General features: G+C 35.5%; 1 protein-coding gene across 4 annotated transcripts in view; it reads left to right on the top strand.

Annotated features, from left to right (window-relative positions):
• Positions 1-16,744, top strand: part of RAB28 (RAB28, member RAS oncogene family) — a 148,100-nt gene that overhangs the window by 9,466 nt on the left and 121,890 nt on the right. For all 4 annotated transcript variants that reach the window (XM_064584288.1, XM_045881475.3, XM_054508992.2 and 1 more), the window contains exons 3-4: positions 794-882; positions 13,293-13,422. In XM_064584288.1, the coding sequence (XP_064440358.1) occupies positions 794-882; positions 13,293-13,422 (219 nt within the window). The remainder of the gene's footprint in view (positions 1-793; positions 883-13,292; positions 13,423-16,744) is intronic.

Genomic DNA, 16,744 nt, shown 5'->3' with positions numbered 1-16,744 from the left:
TTGCTTTTTAGTATTTTTAAATGCTTTTATAATGCTTGTTATGGGGAAGATTTGTTCCACCATTTTATGAAGGCTCTGAAGCACATATTATGATTTGTTTCAATGGAAATGCTTTCAACAGTAAATGCATCATAATATTTAGTGATATACTGGGTCTGTATCCTACATCTGTTCTCAAGAGGGCTGTCATATGTGTTTATATTTTATAGGTTAAATTTGAAAACATGTAGTTTTAAAAATTATGTTTCCTATTGTATATAATAGGTGACATTTAAATATTAAAAGTCCCATTAATTTGAGTTGAAACTCTGGGTCCATTTTTGTAGTCTGTTATTAATCTGTGAGTATTAGAACCTATAGAGTTTAGAGTTTACAGTAAAATTCATTATGTGCTATAGGGTAGGTTAGTATATAAAGTTCTATTTTTATTTTTAAAGTATATATTTTTTACCCCCCGTACAAGTGTTCTATCGTCCTATTCTCTGTTTAAGAAAACTATTTTTTTTTTTAAGTTTTAAGCAGTGTATGAATTAAAGCTTTTTTTTTGTTTTGAAGGTGATTATAAATATGGTTCTATAGAAATGGGGTAAAAGTATAAATCTAAATTCCCCATTATGATTTCTTTTGACAACATTATTTCACAGTTCCAAATAATCTGACCATATGAGCATGCAGAATAAAAGGCAGATTAGGTCCACAGTTTGTCATTGTGACTTACTTAGTATTCTCTGAAACTGTATCCAGTTGTTATTTTGTTACTTACCTTTTCTGCATTCTTGTTTTTATATTCAAGGGAACCTGAATGTTACTCTTCAAGTTTGGGATATAGGAGGACAGACAATAGGAGGCAAGATGTTGGATAAATATATCTATGGAGCACAGGTATGACATAAATTCTATGATTATTCCAGTACTGAAAATACTCCTCTCACAAGCACATACAACTGGGTACACACACACACATACACACACACTCTCTCTCTCTCTCTTTATAACTTGATTTTTATCTGATACGTAGAGAGACTGATTTTATCTTTGTGCTAATCCTTTGGTTTCATCCTCCCCAAATTATGTTTGGAATGATTTGGGTCAGGGAACTGGTGTGGCTAATAGCTTTCCTATGCTTCCTTATATTGCTAGGTATTATTGTCAGCAGTTGAATAAATGCAGTGATAGGTGATATTTTATATTTATTAGCTGATTTGGTTATAGTGACTGCTTTCAGAATATGTCAACTGAATAAAAGATATAGAAGGGGAAAATTTAATTTCATTTTAAGTTGTAAGGACAGAAAGCATATTTATATATTTTTGTGCTATGAATTAGTTTATTAAATATTTATAATTCTTCAGATTTAATACATATCAATATATTGTATCAGCAAACTATGAACAATTCTATGTATGAAGCACATATAATATTTTAACATAATGATGTCTTTTCAGAAGAATATCTATGTAGATGGAGAAAAACTGCTTGAATAATAATATGACAAAATTCTTTGGCAACATGAGCTTATATAGACATAATTTATAAGTTGTTAAATTATTATGCAAATGGAAAATCTGCATGATAGTGATATACTTCAAAAAGTTAATTATTGACATGCTGTTTATTTTTGCTTTTTCTTCCACTCTAGTGTGTGTCTTTCACACCATCATGAAGCGAAAGGGGATAATAGTCATAATCCTTCTTTAGGTCTTTATTGGAGTTTAATGTTTTAAATGGAAGAGTCTTACCTTGGTTCTGTAGAACTATGTTGCTTCTAAGAAGTGAGTCTAGGAGACAAAGAATGTTAAGCACTGTTTTTTATGAAGTGTGATGTTGGACATATACCATTGCCTTAATTTTGGATGGAAAATAGATTCTGAATTATTTTCTAAAACATTCAGAGAAGGATAAATGAAGCTCATATGGTTCTGAATCAAGTGTGAAGGCCCTAGGGTTTTGTTTTTTGCATTATTGATATATAGATCTGGCTTTTAGAAATACTTCTATGCCTTTTCTACATTGTTCTTTGTCTCCTGGAAAATCTTTCTACTCATTTAGCATCTTCACTTGTGACCATATGATTTGGTATTATATGCATGTTCATTTTTCTCTTAAAAGATACGTCTCAGATTTTTGTGTCTGGCTTTTGTGTGTGTGTGTGTGTTTTTTTTCTGTTTTAAACTGATTACATTCAAAGTAGATATTAAGATAAAGAAAAATTGCTGGACAGAGATTTGTGGGAAGCCACAGTTCTTTGTTTTGCTCACCTATTTGGTAAAATGGGTTTTGAAAATAATAATCTCTTTCCTCTTTGTCCGTTAAAGTCTACCTTCAAGGGTACATATTGGATTTTTTAAAAAAATAAACATTATATTAGTCAAGCTTCTTATAACATTTGACTCTGAACATCAAATAAATTTTATTGTTATAGATTTATCTAGAGTTAGTGGAGAACGGGAAGATTTTATGAATCTTAGGGCAAAACATAATACAAAATTCAATTGACAAATTTTTCTTCACTAAAAATTGAGGGTATATAATGCTCATGATTTGGATTCCCTTAATTTTACCTTTTCATCATTTAAAAATTTGTTATTTGATTTATATAAACTTATTTATTAATATTAAATTATGTATAAAATTAGTGTTGGTGTGAAATTGACATGATATAAAATTAACCATTGTAAAAGTATATAATCAGTGGCATTTAGTGCATTCACAATGTTATGTGGCTGTTCTTTTAAATCATTTTTTTTTGCAGCATTTTATGCCATTATGTAACTGCTTAAAATCAGCAGACATTATTAGTCAAATTTGTAGAAATTAAAAAAATTTTCATCTTTTTTGAGAGAACCTGAGTTTAGTAAAATGTCTGTATTCTCTTCTGATGTCCCTCATATGTTGTGAGAAAGAGCATGTTATATTCCTTCTTATGAACTTGTCAAATAAGATTTCTGTTTTGAAGGTACATATGACATTTTTTTCCTTTGATGGTATGGTGCCTTATATTGTTTATACTTTACAATTTCTGTGAATGTTATAAGACTATACCTTGTTTTATTGAACAACGATGTAAGTACAGTATTTCTGAGAATTTCATGAACATTTTCATGAAATTGTGCCAGGTAACTACAAATTCTGAGATGATAAAAATGAATTATCATAAATTAATGAAAATATAATAAATTTTCTCTGCTTTCCAGAGATTCTAAATTAGCTTATGCAAAATACATAAAATACATTTACCAATAGTTTCTTTTGTAAAATATATGTAAATTTTTCTATCTAGGCCAGAGAAGCTCTGACTACAATTCTCTACCATAAACTGGGGGAAATGTTACTTTTCAAAAACATTGCTTTCAAAAACATACCAATAGCATTTTAATATACTTAATAACTTCATATTATATAGCCATATAATTATTCTTCAAAGTGGATCTATACTATTTCTAAAGTTCTTATAGATGCTTATATTGCTCATCTCATGAATACTTTGCATTTTGGTATACATGTTACAGGATAGATATTGTTCAGAAATGACGTTTGGATAGGCTCTTTTGAGGACATCAGTTTAATGTGTTATTTAGGATTTTGGCTTAGGTTCTCTAACTTAGGTATTGTGTATAGAAAGAATTATCTTATACATATCTGGGCAATTAAGTTAGTGAGTCTATTTTTCTTAAAGCATTTCTTAACATTAAGAAGCTTATTGGTAGGCTGGGAATGAACTTAGATTCAAATAGCACTGATTATTTTACCCTGTTCACATTTTCCCCCCTGTAGCGTTAACTTTAGCAATCGTCTATTGAATAGCGTTGGTTGAAACAAAATTGGATTGACACCCAAGAAAGAATCAGTGAGGTATTTTGACAAGAACCAGTTCCAAGAATTGAAGTATTTCCCAGTTAAATTCCCAGATTTTAAATTAACTTGAAATTTTCTAGGAGTCTTCAGAAAGATGTTATAGGCTATTTTTCATAGTGGTTACAAGCAAACACACAGTACATAGTGTTTAGTGCCCTGTAACCTGTGGCTAACAGAGGCTAATAACAAACCTCAGAGAAGGACTGGGTGTTTCATTTTTGTAGCTCTTTCCGTCCTGGAATCTAAGTGGTTTGCAAACACTGCCCTACTGAGCATAAACTCAATGAAGTGTAGTCATTTGTGAGGCAGAACATAACTACTATTGTGTGCCAGTGCCCCACACAGATGAGCCAGCCTGTTAACCACCAACAAAAGGATTTGGTTGCCTGTCTAGCGGCTGGGGAGAGAGCGCATCGCAAAACTGGACTCTCTGAGACCCTCTGCTATCTTTTACTGTGCATTTTTTACTTGGATATTTGCCAGCTTATAACTGATTATACAGACCTCTCGCATTAGTGTTTCTTCTTACAGGTTGTACTTATGCAGCAAAGTATATGTTGTAAGACTATGGTACGATCTTTATGATTTAACCCATTTCCACATATAATTAAAAGCTAAAGTAGATTATTTGTTGTACAAATCAGGGAGGAAGAAAAATACCTGCATTACGGGAACTGGGAAGCTTTCATTTTGTGGAAGGTTAAATTGTGTATGTACTGTGCCTGTTAAATTTCAGAACTAAATCTATGGAATAACGTACTTAGGTATTGTCCTTTGGGACTTCAATATGCCCTTGAAAATGCTGTCTATCTGGTTAATGGTTCATCATGTTCATTAGATACGGTGAAAAGTGAAATAGATGAAAACAAAATATTGTATGAAGAAACTTTATGTAATATTTACTAAAAGTTAGAGAAGGGGTGATAGTGTCTTCTGGGAATTGCAGGGGGAAAAAATGAAGTTAAGGTATAGAAAATATAGGGAATCTTTACTAAAGAATTTGAAGATATAGAAGGATGTATTAAACTTGAAATCTGAATTCCAAAAGTTATAGCAAAAAGATTTGGGATGAAGAGGAGCAGTTGGAGGGTAAACCGGGAAGAGCAAGCACAGAGCGGTGTGGGGAAGAGACATAGGAGAAAGATGAACGGCAGGTAGGTAAGTAATAAAAATGCATCAGGGACATGAGACATGGAGATGGGTTTCGATGGCCACAGGATTGCCAAGAAAATTACTTCTAGCAGTTCCTGGTAGATTGCTTCAGTTGTTGCCGAGATGTATTGCATTTCTGAGGGAGTTATACTTTCTTGTGGCTGAGAAGATTCTGATAGTTTTCTGCAAGCAGTCAGAAGAGGTCCGGATTGATGGATGTGGTGAGAGATTCGGGGCTTTGAGGGTGCTTGTGTTATAGGCTCCTAAAGAGGTGAGTACTTAGAGGTCTGACTTTGGTGTGCTGCAGCTGGTGGGTGAAGGCCTTGGCGGGGGTCGGTGGCTGCTTGTAGGAGTTTGGGCCATTTGTGCCTTTCAGAGAAGTGATCCCTTTCATCTGTGTGATCAACTTTTTGGCCATAGAGTTGTTTATATTACTCCCTTACTATTCTTATAATGTTTGTGGGGCTAATAGTGATGGCCCTTCATTGATTTGAGTTTTCTCTTCCCTGCTCTTTTTTGGTTAACCTGGCTGGAGGTTTACCAGCTTTTGGTTTTGTTGATTTTCTCTATTATTTTCTTCTTTTAAATTTTGTTGATCTCTGCTCTAGTTTTTATGATTTTTTTTTTTAAAGATTTTATTTATTTATTTGACAGAGAAAGAGAGAGAGATCACAAGCAGGGGGAGCAGCGGGCAGAGGGAGAAGTGGCTCCCCACCAAACAGGGAGCCCGACGCGGGGCTTGATCCCAGGACTCTGAGATCATGACCTGAGCCGAAGGCAGACACTTAATGACTGAGCCACCCAGGCGCCCCAGTTTTTATGATTTTTTTTGTTCTGCTTTCATTAAGTTTTTAAATTGTTCTTCTTCCTCAGTTTCTTCAAGTAGAAGCTTAGATCATTGATGTTTCTTCTTTTCTAATATATGCATTCAATGCTATACATTTGCCTCTAAGCACTGTTTTTGCTATATCCCGCAAGTTTTGATAGGTTGTGTTTTTATTAATTTAAGATACTTTAAAACTTCTCTTGAGACTTCTTTTTTGACCCATGTGTTATTTAAAAGCATGTTGTTTAATCACCAAATATTTTGAGTTTTCCCAGCTATCTTTCTATTATTGATTTCTAGTTTAATTCCTTTGTAGTCTAAGAACATGCTTGGTATGATTTCTGTTCTTATAAAGTTGTTAAAGTATGTTTTATGGCCCAGAATGTAGTCTGTCTTGGTGAATGTTTCATGTGAGTGACTGATTGTCTTCTTGCTTAATGTATCAGTCAGTGAAAAAGGGGTGTTCGGGTCTCCAACAGTACTGGTGGATCTGTGGGTTTACAGTTCTATCAGTTTTGGCACTATGTATTTTGATACTCTGTTGTTAGGTGTATATACATGAAGGATTTTGTTGTTACGCCTTCTTGGAGAACTGACTTTATCATTATGCCAGGTTTTATACCTAATACCTTTCCTTATTCCAAAGTCTGCTTTGTCTGAAATGAATATGAATACTTCAGTTTTGTTTTCAGTAGTGTTGGCATGGTATTTCTCTCTCCCTTTACTTTTAATTTGTGTCTTTATATTTAAAGTGAGTTTCTTGTAGGCAATGTGTAGTTTTAATTGGTATATTTAGACCATTCACATTTAAAGTGATTATTGATACAGTTTGGTTAATTTCTGTCATATTTGTTTTCTATTTCTTGTGCTGGTCTTTTGTTTTCTTTTAAACCTTTCTCACTTTTATTGTTTTATTTGAGCAATTATATCATTATACATGAACACATTTTTTTTTTTAGCAATTGCCCTGGAGTTTCCAATATATATTTTTAACTAGTTTAAGTCCACCTTCACATAGCACTTTTATAGCATAGTATTGCTTTGCATGTATAGTTCAGATACTTCATAAAAGCATATTCTTAATTCATCCCCCATCCCTTATGACGTGGCTGTCATTCATTTCACTTGCCCATATGCTATAATCACTCAATACGTTCTTACTATTATTAAACAGTTGTATTTTATTTTTTTTATTTTTTATTTTTTTAAAGATTTTATTTATTTATTTGACAGAGAGAGACACAGCGAGAGAGGGAACACAAGCAGGGGGAGTAGGAGAGGGAGAAGCAGGCTCCCCGCAGAGCAGGGAGTCCGATGCGGGACTCGATCCCAGGACCCTGGGATCATGACCTGAGCCGAAGGCAGTCGCTTAACCAACTGAGCCACCCAGGCGCTCAAACAGTTGTATTTTAGATCAACTAAGAATAAGAAAAATAAATGCTTTTATTTAACCTTTACTCCTTTTCTGATACTTTCTTTCTTTCAGATTTTATTTATTCATTTGAGAAAGGGAGAGAGAGACTGAGAGAGAGAGAGAGAGAGCAGGAGCAGGGCAGAGGGAGAGGGACAGGCAGACTCCTGGCTGAGCAGGGGGCCCAATGCGGGGCTCGATCCCAGGACTCTGGGATCATGACCTGAGCTGAAGGCAGACGCCCAACCAACTGAGCCACCCAGGCGCCCCATCTTCCTTTCTTTATGTACAAGTACATTTCTCATCCATCTCATTTCTTTATCCCTGAAGAGCCTCTTTTAATATTTGTTCCAGGGCAGGTCTGCTAGCTATGAATTCCCTCAGGTTTTGTTTATCTGAGAAAGTCTATTTCTCCCTCACTTATGAACAATAATTTTACATATAGAATTCTAGATTGGTCCTTTCCTTTCTTTCAACATTTTAAATATTTCACTCCTTTCTTTTCTTACATGGTTTCTGATAAGAAATTCTCTGTAATTCTTATCCTTGTTCCTCTCTAGATAACATATTCCCTCTCACCAACCCCTCCCTCACCCAGACTTCTTTTAAGATTTTCTCTTAGTTGTTGTTGTTGTTTTTTTTTTTTTTTAAGAGAGAGCATGCGTGAGCTGGAATGGGAGGCAGGCTGGCAGGCAGAGGGAGAGGGAGAGAGAATCTTAAGCAGGCTCCATGCGGATCTCACGACCCTGAGATCACGACCTGAACTGAAATCAAGAGTCGGATACTTAACCGACTGAGCCACCTAGGTGTTTTGTTTTATGCAGTTTGAATATATGATGTGCTTACGTGTAGATTTTTCTTTTGTATTTATCCTACTTGTTGTCTTCTGAGATTTCTAGATCTGTGGTTTGGTGTCTTTGATTGATTTTGGCAATTTCTTGGCCATTGTTACTTCAAATATTTCTTTTTTTTAAATTTTTATTAAAAGATTTTCTTTATTTATTTGACAGAGAGGGACACAGCGAAAGAGGGAACACAGCAGAGGGAGTGGGAGAGGGAGAAGCAGGCTTCCCGCTGAGCAGGGAGCCTGATGTGGGACTCGACCCCAGGACCCTGGGATCATGACCTGAGCTGAAGGCAGACGCTTAACGACTGAGCCACCCAGGTGCCTCACTTCAAATATTTCTTAAGTTCCATTCTCTTTTATTCTTCTGGTAGTCCATTTACATGTATGATGCACCATTCAGAATTGTCACATAGGTTTTTGATGTTCTGTTTTATTCACTCTTTTTTCTCTTTGCATTTTACTTTTGGAAATTTCTATTACCTTCTCTTCAAGCTTACAGATTCTTTCCTAGGCTGTGTCTGGTGTGCTGATGAGCCCAGCAATGGCATTCTTCATTTCTGTTATAGTGGTTTTGATATCTAGCATTTCCTTTTCATTATTCTTTAGTGTTTCCATCTCTTTGTCTACATTATCCACCAGTTCTTGTATATTGTCTACCTTTTCCATTGGAACCTTTTTAAAAATATTTATCATAGTGTGTTTTAAAGTCCTGATCTGATCATTCCAAATTCCGTGTCATATTTCAGTCTGGTTCTAAGGCTTATTTTTTCCTTCAAACTGCCTTTTAGTTTGCCTTCTAATATTTTTTTTTTTTTGAAAGCAAATATATATACATTAATAAGAACTCAGGTAATAGGCCTTTAGTGTGAGGTTTTATGTTAATTGGCCAGGAATTGGTCTGTGTTTAATCTTTGCTGAGGCTCTAGGTACCAGAGACATCCAGTTCCTCTAGTGTCCTTGTTTTTTTCTCCCTTTTCTTTTTGGGTATCTCAAAAAATTCTTCCTCAGTTGAAGTTTGTGTTTTGCAGCTCTTTCAAATGTAATATGCTACTATTATGCTGGAGCCCAGTTGGTGTTGTGGTAAAGTATGGAGGCAGGGAAGCATTCTATACTCTTATGATTAAGTCACAGCCTTATAGTGGGCCTGTGTCCCTGGGCTGTGACCTTTACAGGTGTTTATTAGCTCTTCCCACTTACGTGAGACAGGATGGCTAGAAGGGGCTGGAGATGGGAACTGTCTTTCTCATATGATATAAGACCCTGATTAAGCTTTTTTCCTGGACAGTATGCCTTTTTTTTTAAATGGATAATACTCTGGGTGTATTTTACAATGGTTAATTTTTCCCTCACCTTGTCAGAGCCATGTGGGGGATCTTTCTTGATGCTTTACCAAAAGGATCTGATAGAGTTTCTGGAGGTAAAATCCATGAAAGTGTGAGAGTACTCCCACCTGGGAGTTTTTCATTCTCAAAGTGGATCACATGCAGTCTCCAGCAGTTTATGAGAATTATCATTTAAGTGTTCCTACCCTTTGCTGGGTACAGCGGCTTCTGCTCCAGGTAAGCACATTTTGGCTTTGACTCTTTGGATTCACCTGTCTCCCAGATTTCAGGGTGGTGAATTACCCTGCAAAGTCAGCTCTCTGTTTTGCCCAAGAAAAATCATTGATTTTTAGTTTGTTTAGATTTTTTCTTACTGTAAGGACAGACATGATGACTTCCAGGCTTTTTACAGGTCAGAGTTGAAACTGAAAATTCTAGAACACTTCTGTGTTTTAATGTCTTTTTGGTTTTCTCATTTTCCCTTTTCAGATTTTGACCACATTGGTGTAGGTCAGAACTGATGAAAGATTGTCATGTTAGGAGCAAAGATGGAATCATAGTTTTTTACATTAAGTGTTACTGAGAATGGGGTTTATGAACAGATGTTTGGGTTGGCGGATAGCTAGATTAATGAAAGGCATTTATCCTTCTGCCTTTCTTATGAGTTCTGGAAGATTCATAGGTATTGCTCTCTGAAAAATACTGGACACACTGATCTAGATCAGGAATTGGCAAACTTTTCCTTAGAGAACCAGATAGAAAATATTTTAGGTTTCACAAGCCATACTATCTCTGTTGTAGCTACTCAGTTCTGCAGTTGTAGTACAAAAAGAGCCATTGATAATACTTAAACAAATAAGTATGACTGTATTTCAATGGAAGTTTATTTACAAATATGGACTTTGAGTTGAATTTGACCTTGGGGCCATAGTTTACCAACTCTTGTAGTATTTAATTTTTTAAAAAAAGACTGTGTTTATTTATTGGAGAGAGAAGGGAAGAGAGAGAGTGCACGAGTCGGGGGGAGGAGTAGAGGGAGAAGGAGAGGGAGAGGGAGAAGCAGACTCCCTGCTGAACAGGGAGCGTGATGCGGGGCTCAATCCCAGGACCCTGGGACAGTGACCTGAGCCGAAGGCAGACACTTAGCTGACTGAGCCACCCAGGTGCCCCAATTTTTTTTAAAGTAGGCTCCACGCCAAGCATGGAACCCAGTGTGGGGCTTGAACTCATGACCCTGAGCTAGATCAAGAGTAGGAAGCTTAACTGACTGAGCCACCCACACAACCCTGTAGTATTTAATTTTTATTCTATAGCTCTGGTCTAGTACTGATCATAAAGAGATAGTGGCCATGTTTTATTTGCATATTCTGTCATGTTCACATATTGATCCATGTTGAGATGAAGATTTTCATATGTTGATTTAGAAGAGTTCCAAAAATCTTAAGGTGTAAGACATCATAGGTCAATGGCTCAATCTATGAGTGTAAAAACTACCTCAAAGTTGCCTTGAAACTGTGATTGTTATTCACTCAGAATAATAAAAAATTCCCAGCAATTATGTAATATGTTAGTTTTTAAATAAGTTTATTTTTATTACTTCACATAATCATATAGACATGGCAAGTGTTACAGAGATGGACGACAGAAGCATTGCTCAAGATCAGTAGATGGTAGGGCCAAGACTGCAGTCCCAACAGCAGCCTGACTTTCAGGGCAGAGCTCTTGTAACACAATATATTGTATCATTCAAGTCAACTGGAGGTGGAATCAGTAGATTGAAGATTAGTTTTCTTCAAAGGCCAATTCTGGGGCATTTTTCTTTTCTTTTTAAAAGATTTTATTTATTTACTTATTTATTTATTAATTTATTACTTATGAGATCACGGATGTGTATGCACACAGGAGAGGCGGAGAGAGAGGAAGAGGGAAAGAATCCCGAGCAGATTCCACCAAACGCAGAACCCAACTCCGGGGCTTGATCTCATGACCCAGAGGTCATGACCTGAACCAAAACCAAGAGCCAGATGCCCAACTGACTGAGCTACCCAGGTGCCCCTGGGGCATTATTCTTAATAAGAAAAGTGGACTTGTGCTGATTATTTCAAATAATTTTGTGTTGGGCATTATTTCAAGGCATTTGGGAAGACAGAAATGGGTGTCTAAGTTATCAAAATAAATCAGACAAATGATTTTGCATAAAAATTATAGAATATTTAAACTGGGATGGATTTTAGAGACCATTTACTTTCAGTGATCTAATTTTAGAGGCAAACAACCTGAGACCCAGAGAAGATAAGTGACTTGGGAGCCAGTGTAATTTAAAAGAGCATGGTGCTAGAAAGCTGTAAGGGTAGTGTGCTGGAACTGGCTTGAGAAAGTCAGTTATTAAATTTTTGGGAATTTTTGTGAGCCCTTTGTTGAATACATTCATGATTAAAAATTATATATAAATGCATAAATTATACTAAAAACAAAGATATATGCTCAAATGCATCCTTTACTAATTCTTTTAACATATATTTTTGTTATTATCTATTTTCTTGAAATTATTTATGTCTAGTGTAACTGTATGGTGCAGATGCAATATGGTAGTGTCCTACCCAGTTCTGTTCATTGAAGTGACATCAGTAGCTTGAAAATGGCCCGAGGGGAGTATTTACCCCACAGAAATAGGCAAATGCTACAAATCACACTCTGCAATTCCCTACCCCCACCACGACAATAGCCAGTTGATTAACCTTTACCAGCATATCACTGGCCATCACTTTTGTGTTCTATACTTGTCTGTTTATGTGCCTGGCCTTGCTGTAAGACTGTGAGTTTCTGGAGGTTTGTAATTTATACCCATAGGACCCAGCACAATGCTGGACATATAGTTGGCAGACAAGTGCTTATAGAGTGAATTCATATTCTTTCAGCTCTTGATTCATATCTGGCTTCATCACTTGCCTAGCTGTATGACCTTGGTTATTGTAACCTCTATTTATTAGTCAAATGAGAATAAGAATACCAGTGTTGCATTATTGTTGTAAGGACTAATGAAGAGATCTAAATATATGTCTAGATACATAGTAGGTACAAAAATGTAGTTAAAACTTATGATTACAACCAAAGAAGAAGGAGACATAAATGCTATTAGGGTCCAGACTTAATACTGTATGCAGAACTTTGTATTAAGTGTTTGACCACAAACTGGATGAGAATCAAGAATGTGGCACTGTTATATTTGTGTGTGTACATACTTCTCCTTCCCACACAAAATAATGGGATATATTAAAAGGAATATGATATATAAGAGGCAGGAAGCAATCCCTCTGTTATATTTGGCTTTGTTCAGGCTCTTATTACAGTATCATGTCCAGTTTTACATTGCTCATTTTAAAGAGGATGTCAAAAATGTATGTAGTGTGTCCTGGGAAGAACCCAACAACTATGATTAAAGGGATAGAAAATAGGTCCTTTGAGGCAAGTTTAAGGAATTGAGTTTGTTTATTCTGGAAAGGGGACAATAAAGGAGTTACTTAACTATCTTCAAGTACATGAAGGGTTATTATGAGGAGGATACTCTCATGTTGTTCTCCAAATGCACAGAGGCCCAAAAGAGGAAATCGACTTATTTCATTTAAAGAAAATTGTGTTAAACACTAAAATTGACTATCAAGGGATGTCATGGAATCTCCATTTTTGAAATATTTAAAAAGAGCAGCAGCAGATGGTTATTTATTGAAAGGTTTACATGTTTGACCTCATGAAAGTTACAGGCAGGATTGTAGACCTTGCAGCTTTTTCAACTCTATGATACAGTTTTCTTGTATTCATTGTAACTTACCATGCATATGCCAGGTATCTTACAAAGATTCTGTAACTCTTTTGTGACAGGGAATCCTCTTGGTATATGATATTACAAATTATCAAAGCTTTGAGAATTTAGAAGACTGGTATTCTGTGGTGAAGAAAGTGAGCGAGGAGTCAGAAACTCAGCCACTGGTTGCCTTGGTGGGCAATAAAAGTAAGTTATTAATGCTTATTTATGTATAGTAATTTATTTGCCTATCCCGTAGTCTTTATTCCTACAAAAATGTTGATGTTTAGAAACATAAAAGATACAGCTTTCCTGGAGTAAGTACATTGCTGGAGGAGAACATTTTTAAAGATGTATACAACCTTTTCAATAACAGTTTTGATGCTTGATCTGTCATAACTGCTCTGCTGGTTTGGCCAGTTCCTGTTCAGGTAAGTTCTGTTCTGACCCTGTGTGTTTTGGCTTCCTGTGGTCTGAGGAAGCAGCATGGACTATTAAGAACAGCAACACAGCTGCAGATTTTATGATACTGCACTACAGCGTCAGCTCTGCCCCAGAGATTTTGAGAGAGAGATTTCATTAAATGGTCCCCTTTTCTAGGAAAGAAAGCATTGTCTGGGTGGAATTTTGTGTGCATTGTTCCTTGTTCACATCTCTCATAAACTTCTCTTTCTAAATTTTTGGGGTTTGTTCTAAAATGTAGATAATTTTTTTTTTTTTTTTTTTTTTTTTTTAAGAAAGAGTGTATTGGGGGATGAGTAGTGCTTGGTAAAAATGGTGGATAAATAATTTTTGAGATCTGTCTCTTGGGCTATGATATACAGCATATAAAATTACAAGACTGAATTTAGTACGGGACTGTTAGTTGGTTCATAGTCCTACAATGCAGTTACCTGGAAAAGGAGACATTAATAAGGGTTTTTAAATATATAAAATACTATGATATGACCTAATCTACAACTATTTGAGGTCAGAAAAAGAGAAAATGAATTTAAATTATACCATGGAGGATTTAGGTCAGGAACAGTTTCCTGACTACAAGCGTTGTTAAACCAATACCCAAGTATACTACCACGAGAATTATCTTCTCCAAAGGTCTTTAAAAGTATAGTGCATTTTTTTCTGTGTTTATTTAGGAAATAGTACTATTATTTAGGATATAGTACTTCCTAAAGGACTAAACCAAGATTTCTTCATTATGTGATTTTGCACACTTAGATGAACATTTAATAAATCCAAGCCTTACTTTAAAATCATTACAAAACAGGTGTGGATACCATTTCTCTGAAGAGTTAAAAATAGAAATTTTATAATACCTTTTTAGAAAATAGTATTATATATCATGAAATGGATGTCTTGGGTAAAAGATACAGTTTTTTAAAGCTTTAGTTTAATTTTGCTGTTCTGGTCTGTAAATATTTCTAATTGAATGAATCAGATGCTTTTAAATTCATTGAAATTCTCCTTTAAAAAGTTTTGATGACCTTAGGTTCTGTTCCTGAGTGCAACTTTTCATTTTAGGAGATCATTTCTTAGTTACCATGTTACTGAAGCACTGGCTTGTATTATGGTTAAATTTGTGCTTTATCAGCAGTTTCTCATCACCTTTTAGGAAATTATAGAGTAAGAAAGGAATAGGGGTTGAGACTTGTTTTCATTTCTTTCAAGACATAATTTGACTACCATCTGGAGTAATGGTGTAGTGGTGCATAATTATATACATTATGTGTTTATGTGGTCCTATCAGATTGGAGGCTATTGGACTGTGCTGGTGATGCCATTCCTAAATTTTTAAAAACAAACATTTATATAAGTTATATGAATTTATGAAAAAAATTATTACAGTGTTATGTTTGAGATTTAATAGCATAAGAAGTTGAGTTTTTTAGCTTTTGGCTTAGCTCTAACCCCTTCCTTGTATTTATAATACTCTCAGAATGAGATCATAGAATAAAGTATGCAGTCACACAGAATGTTACATTTGTAAAATGAAGAGATTATAAAATGAACATTTTCCTGGATATTATTTACTGCATAATCTGTCACTGGCCTGATTTCATATGGTCATGTAATAAAAGATCTTGAAACCTGTGTTTCCACGTTGGTGTTACATTAGTCATAGTAGTGTGTACTCATCTTCTGTTTGGGGGGACAAAATTATATTAAAAAGCAAGGATTTTACATATGGATTAAAGGCAAAGCAAAAGAAACATGATGGGAAGACATCTGAAACTGGATTATTACGTTCCTTATCTACAGAGAGTCATCTTCTACCTAAATGTGCTTTTTAAAACTCATCATTGTGTCCTGTTCTTTGCAACTTAGAAAGTTGCAAAATGGAAAGTATATGTTGAAAAGATATATGTATAGGCTATGAAAATATTGGCAGCATTAGCCAACTTTTATTTCATTTTTAAAAAGGTTTTATTTATTTATTTATTTTAGAGAGAGTATGTGTGTGTGTGAGCGAGCAAGCGGGGGTTGGGGGCAGACGGTGAGGGAGAGAGAGAGAGAATCCCAAGCAGACTCCATGCTGAGTGAGGAGCCAGACATGGGACTGGATCCCACAACCCATGAGTCATGACTTGAGCTGAAATCATGAGTCTGACACTTAACCGACTGAGCCACCTAGGAACCCCAGCAGTAGCCAACTTTTAGCCAAAATTTAGCAGGATAGGATAGACAGAAAATTTCTGTATAGGGAGAGAGAGAAGGAAGGAGGGAGGAAGAGAAAGGGAGGAAGTGGAGAGGGAGTGTGCATATGTGTGTCTTTGTTTTTTTTTTTAAGATTTTTTTTTTTTTTTTTAAGATTTTATTTACTTGACAGAGAGAAAGAGACAGCGAGAGCAGGAACACAAGCAGGGGGAGTGGGAAAGGGAGAAGCAGGCCTCCCGCAGAGCAGGGAGCCCGATGCGGGGCTCCATCCCAGCGCCCTGGGATCATGACCTGAGCTGAAGGCAGACGCTGAATGACTGAGCCACCCAGGCACCCCAAAGATCATTTGTTTTTTATTAAAATATAGTAAACTCACAGAAATTTGGGCTAAGGATTGAAGATAGTTTTAGGTAAGGGTGAATTATGGGTTTATTTTTATTAAAAATTGTGTTTTACTATGTTTAAATATAATGAATAACTAGAATAGGTTAATGAAGTAGTCAGTAGAGGAAGGGATTTGCTTTTATGAAATAGAATTGTTAACAATTAAATTATTTCAGTGTATAATGCTTAAAACAAATTTATTTTAGTCTGTATTCTATTCTGAAAGGCTCTAAGGCACTAGTTAGTATTTTTTCTTTGTACTATTTAAGATTTTATTTTATTTATCTTTTTAAGATTTTATTTATTTACCAGAGAGAGAGAGAGAGAGAGCATGCACAAAGGGAGAAGAAGAAGCAGACCTTCACTGAGCGGGGAGCCTGATTCGGGGCTCTATCCTAGGACCCTGGGATCATTAACTGAGCCAAAGGCAGACGCTTAACTGACAGGCGCTCCTGTACTATTTAAATTTGTACTGAGTTATGGTTAAGAT

The sequence above is a fragment of the Mirounga angustirostris genome, unplaced genomic scaffold (genome assembly GCF_029215605.1).
Source record: "Mirounga angustirostris isolate CCGP_5_RB_7025 unplaced genomic scaffold, mMirAng1.0.hap1 SCAF_2, whole genome shotgun sequence".
NCBI classification, from domain to species: Eukaryota; Metazoa; Chordata; class Mammalia; order Carnivora; family Phocidae; genus Mirounga; species Mirounga angustirostris.
This window is presented reverse-complemented; position numbering and strand designations above follow the sequence as displayed.